At 36.2% G+C, this 22656-nt stretch overlaps 1 protein-coding gene and 2 long non-coding RNA genes across 11 annotated transcripts; 1 reads left to right on the top strand and 2 right to left on the bottom strand.

Annotated features, from left to right (window-relative positions):
- Nucleotides 1-3287: 3287 nt before the first annotated feature.
- On the bottom strand, nucleotides 3288-7927 carry LOC110904189 (histidine-containing phosphotransfer protein 1). Its single transcript, XM_022150024.2, has 5 exons — nucleotides 7725-7927; nucleotides 4461-4660; nucleotides 4258-4329; nucleotides 3991-4063; nucleotides 3288-3622 (listed from the first exon to the last, which is right to left on the bottom strand). The coding sequence occupies exons 2-5, from the start codon at nucleotides 4586-4588 to the stop codon at nucleotides 3569-3571; spliced, it is 327 nt and encodes a 108-aa protein (XP_022005716.1). The 5' UTR covers nucleotides 4589-4660; nucleotides 7725-7927; the 3' UTR covers nucleotides 3288-3568.
- A 2320-nt stretch (nucleotides 7928-10247) lies between these two features.
- On the top strand, nucleotides 10248-16671 carry LOC110904190. Its single transcript, XR_002572391.2, has 3 exons — nucleotides 10248-10402; nucleotides 10891-11019; nucleotides 16375-16671. It is a non-coding gene; the product is annotated as an uncharacterized LOC110904190 (long non-coding RNA).
- On the bottom strand, nucleotides 11429-15734 carry LOC110904191. 9 transcript variants are annotated; one of them, XR_004879578.1, is made up of 7 exons: nucleotides 13505-15734; nucleotides 13373-13431; nucleotides 13173-13284; nucleotides 12909-13010; nucleotides 12402-12531; nucleotides 12155-12239; nucleotides 11429-11760 (listed from the first exon to the last, which is right to left on the bottom strand). It is a non-coding gene; the product is annotated as an uncharacterized LOC110904191 (long non-coding RNA). The 9 variants fall into 9 exon arrangements; XR_004879574.1 differs by having other exon boundaries at nucleotides 12402-13010; XR_004879573.1 differs by having other exon boundaries at nucleotides 12155-13010.
- Nucleotides 16672-22656: the final 5985 nt, after the last annotated feature.

Here is a 22656-nt window from a genome sequence, read left to right as displayed (position 1 = left end):
GGACTGACAATTTCTTAAGGGAAAATAGCGAAAATGGCCAAGACTTGGTCAACTTTTCGAAAATGGCCAAGTCAAACGTCTCATAGAGACGTTTCACGAATTCTCACACGTCTCAAAGACGTTTCCTCATCAGCCATCCACCAAAAGACACGTGTCCATGTATACAACCCCATTTTTGGAAGCATGTGATTATTTAAATGTAGAGTGTAGCAGTGGCAGTGAATAAGTCTGCCATGTACTTTCTCTCCCTATTCTATTAACTTTTTAAGACGTTTCCACCCCACTCCCTTTCTCTCTCTACAACCCCCACTCCCTTTCTCTGTCTCTTCACTCCCTCTCAACTCTCTCTCTCTCTCTCTCTTCAACCGCCTTACCACCGCCGCCACCACCACCTTAAAAACCCAACCACTCCTCAGCCTCTTCCACCCCATCGTCTGAACAAATAAACAGATAATATTCCCAAATTTCAAATCATCTTCTTTATTTCTCAATGCGTATGAGCACCTCCGCCGGCCCTGAACAATTCCGCCCGAGTCCACAAGTGCACGACAGTCTTTCTCTCTCATCACCACTACTTTCTCTCTTATGTCTCTTTTATGTTCAACATTATCTCTCTTCATACTTCTCTTAGCAGACTTTGAAAAAACTATGAAGATGATGAGTCCGTCGTCCCTGCCGAACTGTTAAACTATCGTTGGAGAGGAGTTGCAGGTTAACGGAGGTGGTGGAGGGGTTGGACGACGAAAGTGATGGTGGCCGGAGGACGTTTCTCAGCTTGGGAAACGTCTCAGCAAAGTTCTGAAACGTCTCAGCAGCACTTGTGGACACGTGGCTTTCGGTGGGTGGCTATTCTTCGAGACGTTTCAGTCTTGAGAAAACGTCTTATGGAGACATTTGACTTGGCCATTTTCGAAAAGTTGACCAAGTCTTGGCCAGTTTCGCTGTTACCCCATTTCTTAAACTTCTAGACATTGTTAGGGTAAAATTATTCCAAATTTTTTTTATCTTGTCTTGTGATAGTTAGGTAGTGTTTGGTATTCATAATTGAGATGTGGAATAAAATAGATTATTACGAGGGAATGAAGAAAGGGGTGTTTGGTTGGTTAATGGAATGGAATCACTTATTCCATAAGGCATTTCATTCCCTCACAATCATTCCATTCACTCCCCATGTTTTTTTTTCATTCAATCTCATCTAGCACCATTCATCACCAACACCACAACCCACCACCTTCGCCACCACCACCACTGACGCCATCGTTGCCTCCACCCGCAACCTATCAACGCCTCCAACACCTCCAACGCCACCCTGACAGCCACCACCGCCGCCACCCACCCACCACCGTTGCCACCCACCGCCGCCACCAACCACCATCGCCGCCAACGCTAGTCGCCGCCACCACCCACCACTACTGTCGACGCCACCGCCACAACCAACCACCGCCGCCGCCGCCACCCACAATCACTACCATCGACCACCACCACTCACCACTGATTTTTTTCTTGTCTACCAAGCAATACACAATAATAATTCATTCCATTCCCACATGGTAACCAAACAAGACATGGAATGGTAATGATCCATTGCATATCCTTGTCCATTCTCTTACCTCGTTCATTCCATTCTCTCGTCTATTCCATTACCTTGTACCAAACAGACCCTTAAACCTAAGACATCACCCTTTCAAACTTAGGTATTTAAAGGTTTTGCTTTTGACAATAGACCATCACACCATTGGTAATGATTCCGAATAATTAAACCATGTAGAAATTTGAGTAATAACTAAACACTTAAGTGTAGAAAGTTAACCATGAAAATAGTCAGGTAACGATGGTGATGTACACTTGGTCTAAATTTAAACTTGTTATAAACATTTTCTTTGAATATTTAAGTAAAGAAATTTGTTATAAATACAATCTTATCAATATTTCTTAAACTTGACATTACATGAAAAAAAGAAGCTAAATTGAAATAATCTAAATCATTCTTTATTGGGTGATAATAATGAATTCTGGTCATGGTTGTTAAAGACACAAAACAGAAAGGGTCTAAGATAAGCAATGCGCATAGCATAAACCCCTTCTTTCGAAGTTATGGGGCTATTTTGCCGAGTTCCTTAGAGAGAGTTGTCTCGCGCTCCTAGGAATTCTCTACCTACCCACCTGTGTCGGTTTCGGGTACATACCATTTGTTGCCAAGGTTAATCTCACCCAACAAATAAATATTTGTGTCGCTTTCTAACTTTCTTTATTTTATTTTATTTCAAAATAATTTACAACATTTTGATTAAAACAAAAATAAGTCAATTGCTCCTTAGGGCATACATGGTTGCTTTTGTGTTAGAGGTTTGCTCTTAGCAACATAAATGAAAGTCATAAGTGTTACTGATCTCGTTATCAATATGAATTATTATCGTCAACGAGTTCTATTTTGGATGACATAATTTGAATTTCTAAGAGACAATAAGAACTTAACATGTTATAAAACTACACGATTATGCTTTTATGGATCTTGTAATTTATGCTATTGTGACTTTTCTAGGCCTTTTATATTTAGACTTTCTCCAATAAAACATTTAGGAGGTTACATTTGTGACATGCAGGCGCCCCTTCCTAATGGCTCCAATGGAGCTTAATGCATTTGGAGGGGGGCATACGTCTCAAGATCGCTTAAACGTGGGAAAGGTAGCACGTAAAGTAATTAATTTATTATATATAGTACATTAATGAGGGGTACACTATGTGCATTAATCACTTACACGCTACAATTATTATTAATTTGTAAATTGAATTTAATGTAGTCATCGAGTAAAAATAACAAATATAACCGGTGTGGGAGGAGGGTAGTCCTCAAAGGATGCTCCGCCATGTAGGATGGGTGTGAGGATGAGAAAAAATGGATGGACCCAAGTAAATGGAGGATGAGCCTAAAATATAAATATGTGTATGTATGTATAGGTGTGTGTATAAAGAAGAAAAGAGAGGACCGGCAACGTCGTCTTGGGGAGGACGTTCACACGCTGCCAGACCGGTGGAAATGGTGTTCGGGAAGTCGCCGGGGCTCGACGTGGCGGGGACGTCCCCACACCAAGCAGCCTAATGTTTTATGTAAAGGCATTAATATACTTGTTTTTACACTTTTTATTTGCTTTATACATTACTTTAATTTATACAAATTATTTTCCTAACAAAGTGTTTATTATTTGACTGGGATACAAAGTTATCTGATTATTAATTAAAAAAGTTATTTGTTTTCATAACACATGCCGCACACAACATGAATAGCATACACACAACACACGTCACATAACACATAAATATCATGTACACAACACAACCACCTTTGGTCACCTGGAAATCAAGAAACCACATACCACCTTTGGGTGAAAGTGAAACAAACAGCAGCAGCAAGAAATTAAAAACCATTCTCCTGCAACAACTTGACAACAGTTTACGAAAATCTTGAACACACAGAACTCATAGCTTAACATAAGATAAAAGGCACCGATGACTTTTACTACCAACGAGAAAAGAAAATTCCAGACACGAGGATATATATACGCGTCTCTCATTTCTTTGCTTCTCCCAGTTGCTTCTCTTTCTCAGCGATTCTATTCCACAACTGAAAGAAATAATAAACAACGTTAAAATCATTAACGAGATGCATTAAAATAGGATTGTTTCGATAAAAAAATAACTATACGTCAAAACTAATTTTTTAAACTTGTTTAGACTCTAGATGAAGCATATATAACTGTGTATGGTTTATCTCAACCTGTTAAAAACAAAATATTTAAAGCATACCATATAAAAGTTTATTCTTCATGATCCTAAAGAGGTGATAATAATCCGAAACAGATTCTTCATAATTGGTTATTAATCACAAGAAATAATGTTAATATAAATTTCCAACATAAAGAAGGTTGAAGGCATAGATATATATGATCCAAGAACAGTGAAAATAAATATAGATCATAAAATGCGATGTACCTCCAAGTAGGTTTCAAAACGCATTTTAGTTCGCTTGAAACCATTGCGCAGACCTAAAACAGCGTACGATAAACTGCAAGATCCCAGAAAGGGTACACAAGTCTAAATGATTAAAGTACAAATAATTATCCGAGTTCTTAAGATACAGATAATAATCTATATGAGAATTATATAGCTACCGGTATTATGAAACAATAACCGACACTAAAATACAAATCTTTTAAAATAATTTGGAGCGTTCCATTAAAAATAAACGGCAAGCCTTACGTTTCCTCATCAGACACCAGGCAAGCCTCAATAACATACACACATGAACCTCTTACATTCTTAGCACCAATCCTGCAATACCCACGAGCGAAAAAAACGTAGTAAATGCCTCGTGCAACGAAATATACGATATTACGTAATAATAATAACAACAACAACAACAATAATAATAATAATAATAATAATAATTTATAGTTGCTTACAAAATACTTCTTGCTTTGATGCTTCGAGCAAGCTTAGAAGTCATTGCGAAATCAATATTCGGGAGTTTACTGTAACCTTCGAGTTCAGAGATTTCTCGCTCCACTTCAACACAAAACGATTTGATCATTTCAGCAAGTTGAACAGCACTGCATTTGCTTCTTGGACTATGGTATCCATAAAAAACATCATCTACATCACTCTGAACGGTATACGAAACAGTCATCTCAGGCAAAACAACCAAAATTAAATTAAATAATATATAAATTAATAAAAAAAACATACAGGTCATCCAGTTTATTAGTTTTAGCATAAATAATATATAAATAAATAATGAAACATACATAAATAAATACCTCCTCATACATAGAGTTAACATGCCCTGAAAGCAACATCTTTGAAGTTTCTAAGGACATGTTTTTTCATGGAAATCAAGGATATTATAGAATTAAGTTGCAGTTTCAGCAAACAATTCCGAAGCCCCAAATTATATAACACTTACAAGAGCCCATGGATGTGAAAAATATATTAAACTAAAACATATACATTTAGTTTAGTCCGTTTTTAAGAAAAATTGAGAAAAGGACGAACTTAGTAGCTGGTGTGACACATGTTTCTTACCCTCTCACGTAATTACATCTAAAAATAGTAATCTCTCATCACAACAGGCCGTTTCAACTTTAAAATTAGTCATTTATTGAATGGTTAACAATTTAAACTTATTTATTATTTCAGAAACATGAGACAGGTGATTAGCCTACGTGTCATAAAGCATTTAAAAGATTCAAAGTTCAGTAAGATGACAGACAGATTCAAGTGTGATTCCGCAACAAGGTGATGCTGTTCGGAAAACTAAGTCACTTACGGAATTAAGCAATTTTTCTTCCAATAAACCCCCGCCCCAAATTATGTAACACCTTGAATAGGCACGTGTGGTGTGTCACGCTAACTAAAGTTTGTCCTTTTTTTTCTTAATTCTACTTGACGTTGCACGTTAGTTTAATTTCCTTTTGACGTCCATTGAGCTCTTTGAAGTGATAATATTTATTGGGATTTAGGCGTTTCATATAAAGGCGCCACCGTAATTATAACAAGTCTTCAACAAAAAAAGTCAATGTTCCGCAAGACGATAAACAAATCCAAGTGAAATTCCCTAACGAGGTGAAGTTATAACGAAAATTTAAAATCTCTTACGGAATTAAGCTAGTCTGTCATGTATCCTTTTCACGTATCTTAATAACAATAATAATTACTCTTCATAAAAAGATGCTCTTATAAGGTCAAACTACTAAATTATCAGATGTAAAATAAATTTAAACTTTTTTAGAATTCTTGAATCATCAGACCTGGACTTAGCCTAGAAATCGTGGACTATCTACAAGATTCAAAGTTCGGTAAAGTAACGGAAAATTATGAAATACACGAAAAATTCAGCTGGTGTTACACATGTCTTTTCCACTCCTAATAATTTCAGAAACATAAAGATTTAGTTCAGTACATGTATTCGATGTAATATCCATCTAAACTACTAATAAATTCAGAAACATATAACTTTAGTTCAGTATACGTACGTGAAAGAATAAACAACGTGAAATCCCATAACAAAGGTGATGTCTCTTAGAATATCAAGTCTTCCAAATGTTAGGTAGTTTAATAATAATATCTCTTCAACAAAAAGATGATCTTTAAAGGTCAAACTACTCATTTATCGGAAGAAAGAAAATCAATTTAAGTACATTTATTACCAAAGACAAGTTCTTAAACGGTTACGATCTCGTCTTCCATGAAGTAATAAAATGAATCTATGACAAGATTCGTCTAGTTAAATGAACTTCTAGAGTGTCATTACCCTGCTTTCCAAGCCATGGTTTATTAATAGCACTCTTGAGCGGTAGAGCTTTCGAAACAATGAGTCTCAAACGGGTCCTACTTCAATATTAATAGCCTGAAAACTAAGGGGTCCCAACTCCTACCAATCACGTACCTTTGAACTTTAGAAAGGATACGGAAGGAAACGATTTATGTAATCAGATATCAGCATACCAATTACCATGTAAATTAAGAGTAACCCCCTTTGTCAGTATCTACTTTCGACGGAAACCAGATTTTCTCAAATCTCCCTCTCATTGATCAGAGTAATTGTTATTTCAAGAACTTATAGCCTGAACGAGTAGTACATTTTCTTATTCAGTTATTCACTATCATCAATCTTTCGAAATTATTAGTTTTTTCTTGCCTATACCAATATGGGGCCGTAAACGTTTGTAACCGATAAATAAACACTTGAAGAAGATAGAATCTTACTACAGTTCCAAGTAAAACAAATAAAGCCAACGTAGAAAAACTTCGGCAACCGGTTAACAGTTGAGACTAAAACGGTTATTTCGCATAATCACGCACAACTCTACAACACTTAATCCTCCTCCTCCTCCTCATCATCATCATACTCAGTAAATCCCACCAATAGCAAAGCTAAGGTAGGGTCTGAGGAGGGTAGATGTAGACAACCTTACCTCTACCCCGTAGGGATAGAGAGGCTGCTTCCAGTGAGACCCCCGCCTCAATTGTAGTTTTGTATCAAGCCTTGGTCCTAAGGCACATAACACTCAAACAATTGAGACAAAGACCGACTGGTGCATGTACCCCCGTGTCTTTCAGCGATCAATGCCACCACATGATGCATGATTAACCATCCGCCGCTTTTAACGTTATTTTCACGAAATTAGTAAAATAACGTTAAAGTTAGTACCATTTCACTTTTTCCCCCCGAGCGCCCACACATATATACATTATACGTGCACACCGCAAGCGGGGCATACTTAATCCTCATATACCTGTGAAAAACCAACATTATTATTCCAGTGCTATTTTTTTTGGTAACCATGAGAAATTGAGAACCGATCATCGTTACCGGAAAACTCATATATCTGCTAACCAACGGGATCAAGTAAATCGCAGCTAGTGCTAGGCAAGTGAAGAGGTTATGAAAAGTTTCAAACATGAGAGACGAAACCATATGGCCTCAAGCTACCCAAGGGTCTATATCAATGATCACAATATACCCTTTTTTCTAATTAATCACTGAATTTAGAATAGTAGCTAGCTACACACATCACCTCTAATTGTCAACCATCTAACTAACAATGATAAATACCAAATCAAAAGCGAACGAATGAGCAACCAATTCATATGCTTATAGCTTTTAGTCACAAACAAGACCTAATTTTAAAAACATATAGAACAAAATTAAGAACGGTTCAACGAACCTTAACAAGATAACCGGAGCCGAAATCTTTATCCCGCAGGTTGTTTGAGGAGGGCAATATTGTAATTTTGAAAGGTGAGCATCATCGTTATGTTCGAAGTTTCCATCTGTGTGCTCCCGCGAGTGAGGAGGTGGGTGATTGAAGACGAGGGGTTCTTGATGAATCACAATTTACGTTCTCGGTCCCTCTCAACCAGGGGCGGAGTTACTGCGAGTATTCTTTATTTTTTTTCCTCTTCGTTCGTTGATTGTTTGATTACCAAGAAATTAAATTTTGATTTCTTGGTAATTTTGTAATTTTTATATTTATACATTTTATATTTTTCGTTGTTAAACTAGAGATTCTTGTTCAATTTTGAATTCTTTGAAGTGATGATTAAACCACAATCTAAAAAAATAAACTTTAATTGGGAACTTTTCCAAAAGAAAATACGAAGGAGTTAATGAAAATCGGGTTGGCGATGATGATGCAATTCCGAATGAAACAACTCCTTCGAATGTTGATGATGATAATATCCAAGCAAATGATGATGTTGATGCAGGTCCGAATGATAATATGCAAGAAAATATTGATATTGGTCCAAGTAATCCTACAACTTCAATCCAACAACACGATGTATTATTGATTTGAATGATCTTCTTTCGGATCCATATGATAAGCCATCTATTCATAATGACATATCTTGTTAAAGGGGTTTTTCAACCGTGTAGTCATAAATTTCCTGTTAGAGACTTTTATGGAAAAAAAAACGACGTTTTGTTGTTAGTTGGTTTAATGATTGTAGTTGGTTAGAGTATAGTATCAAAGCAGACAAAGTATATTGTTTATATTGTTACTTGTTTGAAAGATGTTTTTTTGTAACACCCCAAAATATAAATTTAGAGTAAACTGCAATATTACCCCCTGGGGTTTAGGCCAATTGGCACTCTGACCCCCCTAACGAAATAATTGCAATTTACCCCCCAACGTTTGGTGTTATGTCGCAAGTTTACCCCCCGGCGTCAATTTTGTTAACATATCTGTTAACTATAACTTGAAATGACTATAATGCCCTTTCATATTACCCCTAGTGTTTTGTTCTACTCTGTAATATTACCCCCTGCCACCACTGCCACCGCCATTCACCACCACAACCACCACAGCCACCTCCAGCCACCACCCTCAACCTTCACAGCAAAATCCCAAGTCAAAACTCAAAATCTAAGCCAACAGCACATTTCCTTTCAATCTGTCAACACTTAAATGCATTCTAAAAGTATACAAGTTCCAATCTAGTGTCGATAATAACATAACACTACACCAAGTCAAGTAAATTTCAAATTGTTTCTAATTAAGTATCCACCATATTTACACCTTCATTTGTTATAACAATACCAAAATAAACATAAATACAGAGAACGAGAATAAAAAACTACCGATTGAAGATAAATCCGGTGTTTATTCGCTTGAATCTGAGCGACTTACGACACACGTTCTTCTAAATTGGAACTGACTTGCGAACATTGCGCTTGCAACGTATCGAATTCCGATTTGAGAGAAACATACTTATGCTCGAGAAGCGAACACGTTTGTTCGGCGGTTACGGATGCAGTATCGTGTTGAGATTTTTCAGTGTCGAGTTGATTGTGTAACTCTCTGATATACGCATCGGCTTTTTGTGTGATCAGAGATGGATCGTGGTTGCAGCGAGCGTACTCTTCGTCGGACAAGAACAGAGGCATTTCGCTGGTGAAGATCGATGGATGAAGAAGAGATTAATGGTGAGAGAATGTTGATGAAACCCTATTCATGAAGCGAGTAAGGGAATATGAGAGGATTTTGGAGGGAGAGAAGACGCTTTGAAGAAAACGGAAAAGCCCTAACTTTATTTTGAATTGCTGCAGATACAACACGAACTCGAATGTTGTAAAGTGTACACCTGGAATTGTTGGTAGCTGCTCTCAACCTGATAATAGAACTAGTATTTTGAAGAAAGAATTTTACTGACAAAAAGATTGAATATTTGTGTATGAACAAGATGAATTGAATTGAGGTGGTTGAGGGTTGGGTGTGATTTGAGTTAAATGGACAACGGAGAGAGAGAGAAGTGGTTGAGAGTGTTGGAGGGTGGTGGTTGGAGGTGGCAATGGTGGTTGTGGTGGTGAATGGCGGTGGCAGTGGTGGCAGGGGGTAATATTACAGAGTAGAACAAAACACAGGGGGTAATATGAAAGGGCATTATAGTTATTTCAAGTTATAGTTAACAAATTTGTTAACAAAATTGACGTGGGGGGGGGTAAACTTGCGACATAACACCAAACGTTGGGGGGTAAAATTGCAATTATTTCATTAGGGGGGGTCAGAGTGCCAATTGGCATAAACCCCTGGGGTAAAATTGCAGTTTACTCATAAATTTATGAATATGTTAAATAAGAATGTATGAAAATAAAAGTTTAACTATAAAGTATAATGCTCAATATTTGAGGGACCAAAGTTGGGCAATTAGAAAGATAATTTAATTAAAACTCACAACACAAAACACACACATCAGACATATGTGTGTGTGTTTGTGCGACTAGAAGAGGGCAGGGGAAGAACAAACCCTAAACAACACAAATCAATCAAATTGAAAGGGGATTTGAGGGCTAAATGAATGCATGAACCAAGAATGTTGATCCCTTAAGTGTTTCTAACATCAAGTAAGTCAAATTTTATGTTTTAAGTAATGTTTGATGAAGCGGGTTTTGTGTAATCCGTGATTAGGTGTGTGATTTAACATGAATGCTACATGATATGAACTTATAGAGGTTGTATTATGTGCAATTTTGAATGTATTGATAGCTTGGGGTAAAACCCACTTGTAATTGTAGGAAAATAGAGTTAAGTGAAATTTATGGAATGAATTGAATAATTTTGATGTTAAATAAATGTTATAGAATGTGTTTAAATCGGTAATTTGATATAAATCATGTGTAATATGGATATGATATTGATTGTGAAAGAGTAGGTTAATCTTTGGGTGAATTATGGGAAAAATGTGCTTAAGGTATTTGTACTTTATGCTTTGTAGATAGTATGCACACAATGTGTTCGATGAAATGCCTAAGTGGGTTTAGTTATGGTTTTTACATAAATACTTGATAAGTCAATGTAACTCCTTTATGATAATGACGTATGTGATTAGTAGATACCATAACGTACAAAAAGGATTGTGAAAGTAATGTTTATGAAAGCTAAAGTATGAAGTTATGACATATTGGCACGAAGAAAGAAGAAGGCGCAAGTCACTCGAAATCACAAGCATCTCAAGATCGCGGTAAGTTCATATGAACTTTATTTACTCTATATGTAGACTAGTAGGGAACCCGCAAGTTACGGCGGGGTCGACATTGGCGGCAACGATTTACAAAACAGTTTTTCTATTCTATTTGTTTATCAATCCTCGTATGATGTATTATATAGTACTTTTCTTAGCTTTCTTATTAATAGCGTTTGTGTGGTATATGTAGACACTCGGGGCTCGTCTCACTTATAAACGAAGATGAAAATCGAAGCTTGAGCTCAGCTTGATTTAAAAAGAATATTTATTAAATAACTTTCAAAATTCAATCGTCTAAAATAATATTAATTTCAAAAGAACATATTCAAAATAAGTTCAACTAATACAATACAAACCAAAATCAAGTTGAACCAAATGCAAAATAAATTTTAAATTTCAATGAAATACAATATCAATTTATTAGCATGGTAATCAACCCCTAAATACGCCACACATATCCATTTGCACTCTTAATGAATACAAATAATAATCGTTTTTTAAAATAAATAATCTAACCTAGCCCAAGCGAAGCTAACGAGTAAGCCAATCCGGCTCGTTACAAGACGAGCCGAGCCAGGCTCACTTTCTAATCGAGCCGAGCGGACTCGGTTCAGTTTCAAACCGAGCCATATCGAGTGAGCTTTTTCCGAGCTAAATCCAAGCAAGCTCCAAGCCGCAAGCTTTTTGGACAACCCTATCTAGACCCGTGTGTTAAACGGAGTTGTATAATTCTATAATCTGTAAAAAAAAAGTTATATTAGTTTTTGTTAATTGATTATACTCATCTTCAAAGTACCATGATTAATTTCTAACAATATAAAATAAATACATCATAAAGAGATATATCAAATATGTATTAATATATGAAAAAGGCTGTTGCTATCCATAATGAACTGAAGCATGGCAATTGAAACTGCAACTAAAACTGCATGATGTACACACTTTTATTAGAGGTATGTCATTTGAAATTTAAAAGCTAAATAATGAGCTGCCAAAAAATCTAGTATTATCTTTTTCTTCTGAGATTGATTCCTAATAAATTTCATAAAAATAAATATAAAAATAAATGAATATTTTTAAAGAATGCCACGCAATATTGTACACTCCAAATAAGCTCAAGTCTTTCACTCACTGCTTGAGTTCAAACATATTCTTGAAGACTGCCCGAGTAGTTCCACTTTCCAACTTTACATGGTCCTTGGTAATTGTTGTAGATGCTTGACGAAAACATAACAAAAACTCTTCAAATGGTTTTTATACAACACAAGAAAATAAATAATACACACTTGACCAGAAACTCTTCTACAAGTTCATAATGAACCTCTGCAGACATAAGACGCGTACAATCGAATGTAAATCAGGGACTCATATGCACTTACCTCAGCAAGTAGCTGATGAGAAGTAGCCCACCAGAAGACCAACCATAATGTTACAGACCACAACAAGATCTGTTCACAGCCCAAATACTTCAGCCCAGCTACACGTCCAGTGCCCAGCGCTCCGCAACAACTTTATTAGTTCCAAGACCAGCAGATAAATGATATTCACATGAAACAAAGGAAATAAAAATAAGTACTAAACCATCAATAAATAACAAATTGTAATTTTGACAGCAAATTGGTTGATTATCTACAAATTATTTGGGCAGCAAGATGATAAAGTGATCAAGTTGTATTTTTTACAACCAAATACTACATATCGAATCAAATGAGAAATACAGTAACAGGTTGGGATGTTGCAATTATCTCCTCTCTAATTCGATTAAAGGTGCAGACGAACGAAACCCTAAATTTGATTCTTGGTTGCTGCTTTGAGAGTAATTAATTAAGATATTGGATACACAAGACTAAATAGATTTAATTTCATTGTTTGAACATAATACGAACCTCTTTTTCTTGGTGAACCAATGTAGACCAACCTCAATTCAACTTCAGTGGCCATAAAACAACAAATCTTCAACCAAAGAAACAATTGAGATCAAATTAAACCTATAAAACAACAAAAATCAAAGTAATTGAGATCGAATTTCATAAAATCAGCAACAAACAAGCAATTAAACCTAACAACCAATAGAATATCAATAAATCACTCATAAATTAACCAAACGATGAACAAACACAAGGAATCAACAGATCGGGTGAACACAATACCTTGCGTAGGGCAAACGACGTATAATTTAGGTAGCCATAGGATGATGAAGGGCGAAATCTTGAGAGAGAGAGAGAGAGATAAGCCCCCACCCACCGCTTTCAAATTTTCAATCTGTTTTGTGATTTGTCATTCAACTTGTGGAGCACAAAAACGAATGATAAGAAGTCGGTAACGCTTATATAGTTATGGAAATTCATACCACGGATGGATTAAGAACAGAGACGGGGATTAAATAGAAGATTGATATGCAAGAACAACCTGCATCATGAACAACAAATAAAAAACATCAGCAACTAAGAATAACCAAAAACGAAAACGAAAAAGCAATTACCTGTGGTTTGACTCTCTAAATACAGAACATTGATCGAGTGTAGAAGGTGTGACTTTATATCAGAGATTTGAAATTTGAATTTTGGGAGATTTGAGATTTCATTTGTGCGCCATTCATCCTCTTTAGATACTCATGATTCAGAAGGGGAGAAAAGAAGAGGAGAAGCCCTACTTCTTTGGTATGTCTGGCTGTCTTCAGCACTGAAAAGGAAAATGGAAGGATTGACGGGTTCCAGGCTGGAAGAAAAGAAGCAGGTCATAAAAACTTAAAACGCCTTGACGATCATCAGATATTTTTAACAATAATTACATTATTAACGATATCAAACAGAATAAAAACATGCATACACGAACATTGCCTCAGACGCATATCATCAAACAACTCATAAACAATCATAGCTCCAAATCCGAATAGAATATCCAAAAAACATCACGGATCAAAACATGTAGGAAACAAAATGCAAGACACAGAACCAGAAATCACATAGTTACAAGATTGAATAACCTATTGATTCCTGAATATACCTCCGAGATTCTGGATTTGATGTGTTCTTCTTCTTCTCGATTTGATTTGAAAACCGGAGGCTGTTGCGGTTATACATATACATTTAAGAAGTATATTTTTGAAACATGATAAACCTAATTTTCATTTGGGTTAGCAGAGATGTTAAAAAAAAGAGAATCTTATGCACACTAAATCAAATCCCTAATTTCAACATCAGTTTAACATGTGATATGTAGGGTGGAGTAGATCGAGTAAAGAGTTACTTACCTGAGTCGGTGGAAGATGGACCTTTTCAGATCAGGAGTTGAAGGCATTGTATAATCCCACAATCATATACATTCATTTCCAACCTATTACCACTATTTGCTCGCAAACTAACAGAATATGTCTACGTTGATTGTCATATCATATGCCAAATAGTTACAAAATATATAGATAGCTCAAAAATGGAAAATCAAGTAATTGTAGAAGCAACAATGTTTAACTCAAATGAAACAAGATTCTTCATTGATTGAAAGGCTAACTACAAAAAGAGAGAGATAGATGGAGGAAAACAGAGTCAGCAAACAGCAAAGATTAACTGAACTTGTCTTGCAAAAAATCCTGCTCCAAACAACATTTAACACAACAGCAGCCACTACCCCTTTAACAAAAATAATCCAAATAGCTAAACCCTGCAAACCAGCAACAATTAACTTGCCAAAAACCTGATCTTAAATCGGTAAAACAATGTTTGGAAACTCACTATATTGATCCTTTGACTCTTCTTCCCGATTTCAAAATCAATGAAAAAAATACAAAATCTCGAGAAAGAAGTAAACGGATCGAAATTAATCCAAAAAAGGAAGTCTTTGGAAAACTCAATTAATCAGGAAGCAATTTTTTTTCTCTCAGCCCAATTACCATTACAGGTAACAAACATCAAAATACACGTTTTTAATATGACAAACCAATCTTTAAAGATTAGGAAACTGGTTGATTGAATCATTTGAAATCCTAACTTCGAAACCTGGCATCAGAAGTGATGATTCTGTTCATTAAAATCGATTATCAACTACCGTCAAATCCCTTGTGAATTAGAAAGCGATTTAGGCAAGAATTACAAACCTAGCGATACTAACAACTGATGTATGAAATTGCCTGAGCTTTAATCCAGAGTCAACCATAAGTTAAACATTATCAAATTAAATATCATCAATGGTAACTGACCTTCAAGGCTAAATCAAAGTAATTCGAAATTCAACATCATAAACAGCAATTAAAAGCCCTAATTGCAAAATCGCCATGAATAAACCTAAACTAAAGTCACACAATCGTCAATTAAATCAAAACAGTTGAATAGGAAGAGTAATCGAAATCCAAAGTGGAATGAGATAAAAACTTTACAAATCATTTAGCAAACAATACCATGAAATCTGTTGTAAATTAGAAGTGAAAACTTTTGTTTGGAATCAACAAATCGAATGATTTAAAACTTACAGTCGTGGATTCGGTTCTCCCGATTACATCTTCTTTGATTGATTTTGTGCAATGTCTAAACTCTGTTCATACCCATTAACAACATCCCATAAATCGAAAAAGAAGCCCAGAACAACAAGGTCGATGAGTTGGGGCAGGGGTGAAAACCCTACCCAATTCCATGATGGGTTCGGTGTTAAATAATTGCATGAATGAAACGTATGGGGTAATTGATTTCAGTTGGCGTAATCCATCGAATTCCTTATGCGGCTGTAGAGATTCAGTCATAAACTTTTATTGAAGAGAACGATAGAATTGGAAGAAACTGATGATAACATTGGTGTTAAATATCTGATAGGGGATATAGGGAGCGAAGGGTAAGATGGGAAGAAAAATGTAAAAATATAGGTTTTGTTTGAGACTTTTAGTCTGCCATCTTAAAAAGTTGGGGTTAAATTACTATTTTAGACATGGGAAATGCTTATATATAGTATATAGATTTATGAATGGTAGTATTTGGTACTATGGATTTATTGTAAATTTTCATTACGGGTCATGATTGATTTGATGCAAAGAGTTTATTTGAGAAATGTTCTAAAGATGATGTTGTAGTGAATATGAAATGACCCGTTTAAATGGGTCGGAATGATAAGTAGAATGGTTGTTGGAATGTTAGAAATTGACTTGTTCATAACGGGTCAAATGATGTAAGTATGTTGAAAGGTATGGTATGTAACGATTCATTGCGAATGGGTCGGAAAGTGGTATGTTGGATGTTTCCGAATGGAAGTAAGGATGTTAATAAGGTAACATGTCATGTTAACGAGTTGAATAATGATAGGTAATTAAAGGATTCGAATTGTTTATGTATTATGAACTAACAAATGGTTTTGTGTTATGAATGATAGGTAAATCCCATGCTTGATTGCGGCGCGCTCGGACCGAACACACACAGTGTCGACTTTTATGCGCTTCCGGTTCAAGTTACTTATTTTTGAATGGGTCAAAATATCATTTTTGTGTAGTAAATGTTAAACTAGTAACTAGGATGATTGTAGTAGTTTGAATTTTAAACTTTATTTTGAAAAGTTGGATTTAATGTTTTGGTGAAATGTGTAAGGTTTAAATTTTAGCATCTTTTGAAAGTGTCATGGAATGTATTTTGAATGATCTTGATAAAAGCAGGAAATCGCCTTCTTTACGAATGGGTCATGTCAAAATTTGTAATATTGTAAGAAGTTTATGTTATTTATTAAATGTCGAAAAGTGGGCGTTTCATTTTTGAAATCGAAGCTTGTCAAGACGGATTTACGCAATCGAATGAGCGCTGAATTTTTGAACAATGCTATGGTTTGTGCGGTCGAAAAGAATTTTTTACATGAATTAAGAGACGACGATGTGATGGAACGATTTCGAGCTATGAAAAAAAGAAGAGGACAAATCTATTAGGTATTTGTTTTACTTTATTTATTTATTGACAAATTTTTAAGTGCTTTTTGAATTAACCGAGTTAACCAAAACCGAATAACCGAATTAACTGAAACGAACCAATAACCGATGGTTCGGTTATTATTTTTTGAATAACCGAATTTTTGGTTTTGGTTAATTATATATCTAAAACCGAAAATAACCGAACCAGTTAGCCAAACATTCATATATATAATCAATTTTCCAAACTCTTTGTAATGTAATATTATTATAAGTTCATGGCCCACTAGATTTCTTTAACCTTTTAGTCCAGTTAAGGGTCCATTAGTGTTTTTGAATAAGAACTATGTTGGATTATAACTTTAGCCACTTTGTTTTATTTAAACTTTAGCAACTTTATACTTTTGATTGGGATTAGATGATGAAGATTTGTATGTATGCTTCCACTAGACGCTCTGAAGGGGTATGGTCCCAGATCTCGCGTCAGCATGACTGCGAGTGACCATTACCCTTATCAAAACCCCCACTAGCTAAAGACTTATCTGTGTCCGTGCGGGCACGTGCGAACACAGAGGTCGAATCCAATCTGCCCAATGATGGAAGAGGACTTACCTGGAGTATGAGAACGATATAACAATGCGGCGTGGCACCGCATCTAGTGTATGAAAACGGTGTACGCATAGCGATGCGGCCTAGCACCGCATCCTATGAACACTTCTATCAATACAATGGATCTGGATAACAGCAACAGTTACCACAAGGGGCGATGCGGCCTGGCACCGCATCCCACAGTCTTTTCCAGAAGGACAACGCGGGAACAACGGCAGTTACCACGGGTAGCGATGCGGCGCGGCACCGCGTCCCGCCCACAAGGCAAGTGGGACTGAAAGTACAGAGCGAGTGGCACCAATGACAGTCGCCTGTCAGGCCATACGTAAGCGACAGACTGACACTGCAGTAGGACGTGGCTTCACCTCCACAACCGACAAGCCTGACACACCTGCATAAGGGCTGCACGTCGTCAGTCCGTCCTTTCAACTCCTCCTTCACTCCTCAGCTATAAATAACAACCCCAAAACATGTTTGAGGTATCTCTTCACAACCCTCTCACTACTACTACTATCACACTTTGCTTCCCAAGCAAATTACTGATTCTCACGCCGAAGAGTGGTAACAAGGAGCACCCCCCACCCATCCTCCTTGTTACGAGTCACGACTTGTTTCCTTGTGCAGGAGATCAACCGGCGGACGATCTAGCCAGCGATCCTCGAGAGGAAGGGGTTAACCCTTCTTGATGAGACCAGTGTGTTAACCCTGTCCGGTTAACCATTGTTTCATCACGCTCTCTACTTTTGATTTTTTGATGAATTCAATATGCATGTGGTATCTATATAATTTTGTAAGTTTTATATTTATGAGTTTATATTTTACAAGTTTTATATACATTGGATAATTAACTGAAACCGATCCATAACCAATGGTTAACTGAACAACGGTTAACCGACCATCGATTATGGTTAATACTTTTCAATTAATTGGACCCTTGGTTAACCAAACCCACGGTGAACTGACTTTGCACACCCTTACTCAGATTATTTAGATGGATTATATGTGGTGTATAATTAGTATAATTAGTGAGTGTATGTGTGTGATCGTTTCTAAAAATATGAATTATACTACAACAACTGGAGGAGACTAATTTCAGTTGCCCTAAATGCAAGGAACATATTTAGAATTGTGTCGTTGAAGGCAGTGGCGGACTTATGATTTTTTTTCACTGGGTCTCTTTTTTTGTGTTAGAATTTTTCACAACGAAACATTAAAATTTTCGGGTCGGTCATCGTAGTCGGGTCGGGTCGGGTCGAGGCTAGGAAATAATGTAGAAGCATTTAGTGGACATGAAACCACTACATTATTAAGAATCAAGTTAGCAAATTGTGGTGATTAATAAGTTGCTTGAAGCCAATAGCTGCCTAAACAACACAACTACTTCACATAAGTTCAAAATTTTGTTTAAGCTTTTTTTTTTTAACGCCACTATATGTTGAAAGTCTTATTTGGTAATCAAATGTGAAATAAAATTATTCAGAGACATTAAATTTATCATTTTAAAAAAGCAAATTAGAGGATCAATGGGTGGTTGTGGTGTTTTAAAACACAAGTTTAGTTTTTATGGAAAAAATAAACTAAAAAACAAGAGATGTAAGACTTGAACTTGAGATCTACTTATTGGAAAACAAGGAGATTTACCACCATATCATCTTTGTTTTTAATACTACAGGGTCCAACTAATTTATTTTATTGGGTCTTTGAAAAATTTAAAATATCGATTCTTCTATTTTTTTTTAAAAAAAAAATTAGGGTCCATGGACCCCGACCCGCATCACGTGAGTCCACCCCTGGTTGGAGAAGACTAATTACAATTATCATGTTATTGGTGCCACAATGACCCATGTGTGGTACCTCCATAGAACTATTTCTATATACGGTCTATGAACTATGTCCACCATGCACTAAGATCCTCAGATAAATGAAATCAAATGATGTCACGATGACACATAAGTGATTTTCTTAATTTTTCAAAAGCATACCATAAATAATGTTTTCTCAAAAGTTTCAAAATAGTTCAACATGCACAAAACAGTTTTAACTCTACAGTGTTTTGGTCATAGATCGGTTTAAGGATAATGTAACTAAAGTTGTTCGTGAGGTAGAGTGCTTAACTAAATGAAACAAATAATGAACGAGAAATATAGCTAATGCACGATGATTTATAGGAGGAAAAGCCCTTGATCACTAATAGACCGCATGCATAAAAACCTCAGGTGGTGAAAACTATCGGCTATCGACTATATTAACCAATGAGTTCAAATACAACTTCGGATGTAGATCAAGTGTGGTACAATGAATGTGTAATCGCTATGAGTGTTTGAGTGTGAGATCTCTGCTTGTTGTGTGTATACAGATGTGTGTGTGTTGTTGATGTGCTAAAAATGGTCTAAACAAATTAACTAAATTAAACTCTAAATTAGACACGCTAAGCTATAAATTTATAGAACTAAGACTCTCTAACCTAGACCACACAACCGGCAGGTGTACCGGTCAATATAGTATAACTTATGTATGTCTGAGTATCGAACGCACAAGACTCTCTAATTACGTAAACTAGACTCTATAGACTTGATCGACTGGCACGACTAAATTGATTTTATATTTTAAGGGGGGGGGGGTGTTCTAAAAATCCTAATTTGCAATAAAATTAAATAAAGTAAACAACTAAGATGCGACTTAAACGAGAATTTAGATCAATGATGACGAATAACTACCTAGGTTGGAATCTCAATTGATATCGTATGGTTTCTATCAGATGCTAATGTGTTATGGAACCGGGATCGTTAAGTGCTAAACCCTAAGAGAAACCGAACAGGACCCCCGACCCTTCTCAGGAAGACACCTATGGAACTCTAGAAGCCTGTTAAAACTACCGGTTGATTAGACTCCCCTATGGTTGTCTAATTATCTAGAAGAGTGCCCTAATATGACTAACTACCTCACGGTTGAAAATCTAAGGCAATTAAGGAAACTGATTTAACTCGGTAAGCAAATAATGAAAGCTAACTAATGGACGTTCTTACGAAGTATCTAACCCTAGCAATCTAACATAAAAGACGAACCGACAATCTCTCACCTTACACATATAAAGATTAGTAGAATATTAAATCCTATTCAAAACCTTAATCACAGTTTCTACAGAAAATCGTGCACAAATAACTGTAAACTAGTCACTAACACACAATTCATGACCTAACTAGCATTCATACATGGAAGACATCCACAAAAACGCAAGTGAAACATGTAATCAGATTCTAACAAGATTAAATACGCGTGCACATTAAATAAATATTCCAAAGTTTGTTACTTTTCAGGATAAAACCATAAAACACATTAACAAACGATAAAAAACCATACTTTTATTCAAAAGTTCATCGCAACCTAGATAGTCTAGAAAATTAGCCAAGAAACATGGTCTTACAAATAAGAACACAAAGTTCAAATTCTGAATTCATCGAAGTAAAATAAGAAAAATTAGAAAACAAGAAGAACTCGGAGAGTTAGAACCCGTAAAGCTTCAACTTCCGCTTCCGACTTGACTCCAATAATTCTTGAACTTCAAAGCTTGCGAAACAATCTTCCTCAATTCGTCCGGAAGGCTCTAGTCGATGCATATGTTGCTTAGGGTTTTAATATCATCATGACATTGCATTAAATAATTGTTAAAAGCCCAACATCACGTTGTATATGAAATTCGCTGGGCTCAACCCCTATGACGGCCCATGTAATTTCGTCCAAGTATGTCCAGCTGATTCCTTTCCGTTAGGGCTGTAAATGAGTCGAGCTGAACCGAACCAGGGTGGGCTCAGGCTCGGCTCGTTTAAAAATCGAATCGAGCCGAGTCGGCTCTTTTAAAACCGACCTGACTTCGAGCCGAGCTTTTTTCGGACTTTTTTCGAGCGAGCCTCGAGCCACAAAACTTTTTAAACAGAATAGTAATTTTAAGCGAACTATAAAATGAAGAAGAAAAGATTTATTGTTATCTACATCTTTTAAATCAATGTTTCGAGCCGAGCTTTTTTCAAACTTTTTTCGAGCGAATTTCGAGTGAGCCTCGAGCCACGGGCTTTTTAAACAGCCATACTTTCCGTCCAAGAATGATGTGTGTGGTATATTGTAACAATCCTCGTCAAAACTATTATTTATTATATTATTTTATTCAATAGGAAAACCTAATTGAGACACCCAAGTAATTCTGCATAAACCCTGGAAGTTTCAGAGCAATCAGAATCAGGATCAGGGCCCCTAAAACTCAAGGGGGGCAAAACCTTGTTGACGATTATCTCTATAAACTGTTGTCGAAATTGAAATTAACGAAACTTATGACTCATCTAGCCTACCCATAAACGTGGCAACCCTATGGTGAAAAGTAACCCGTCGCGCCACGCGACAGGTACACATCTCCCTGTCGCGACACGCGAGGGAGTCAAAAATTCAGTATAAATAGGTGGGGTTGGCACTTGAAGTTTGCAGCTATTTCGATGTTAAAATTCGAATTGTGCACTGAGATATAGCAGAAATCGTTCACAACACACACGATTCATGAAACGCTGCCGCAATCAGGGTAATAACTCGATCGCTATTACGATTCAACATCCGATCGATTGTAACTATCCAACGATTGTCCAGGTGCTGCTCAAATTGAGCTTATACTTTGTTATTCATCGCGATTTCGACTTGAATATTTGAGTGCTGTTTGAATTCGGACTATGCTCTGTTATTCGTTGCGAATCCGATTGAATTGTTAAGTATTGCACTTGTTAATCGTTGTGAGGGTTTAATCTCGTGAATTGACGTAACTGCTGTATTAGTTACAATCCCGTTTGTGTGCATTGTTATTAAGTTAATCAAGGCAAATCAGTAGGCTAGACTCTGCTCAAATTGAATCGGCAATATATCAAGGCTTATCTGTAGACTAAACCTTGCCCGTAGAAATCTGCAAGGTGAGTTCATTTCTCTTTTCTCACCGTTTGTGAGTCGATACTCTTTTATCACATTTTATCACCTTTTTGTGATACAATTATATTACAAAAGCTTTCTAGAAAAATCCTAAATGGTTACCAGTTATACTTACAGTGTTAAATTATTATATTTTATAATAACTGCTGGTATGGAAGTTTTATACATTATTTGATCCTCTTTACGATTAG

This window comes from Helianthus annuus, chromosome 14 (assembly GCF_002127325.2).
Source record: "Helianthus annuus cultivar XRQ/B chromosome 14, HanXRQr2.0-SUNRISE, whole genome shotgun sequence".
Taxonomy (NCBI): domain Eukaryota; kingdom Viridiplantae; phylum Streptophyta; class Magnoliopsida; order Asterales; family Asteraceae; genus Helianthus; species Helianthus annuus.
The sequence above is the reverse complement of the archived record's forward strand: the minus strand, read 5'-3'. Positions and strand labels throughout refer to the sequence as shown.

What these genes read in the sequence shown, in the direction of transcription:
- LOC110904189 (XM_022150024.2), bottom strand. Translation starts at nt 4,588, where the DNA reads ATGATCAAATCGTTTTGTGTTGAAGTGGAGCGAGAAATCTCTGAACTC. An exon ending in CTGGTGTCTGATGAGGAAAC is followed by an intron (nt 4,064 to 4,257) that starts GTAAGGCTTGCC and finishes GGGATCTTGCAG; the next exon opens with TTTATCGTACGCTGTTTTAG. An exon ending in GTTTTGAAACCTACTTGGAG is followed by an intron (nt 3,623 to 3,990) that starts GTACATCGCATT and finishes TATTTCTTTCAG; the next exon opens with TTGTGGAATAGAATCGCTGA.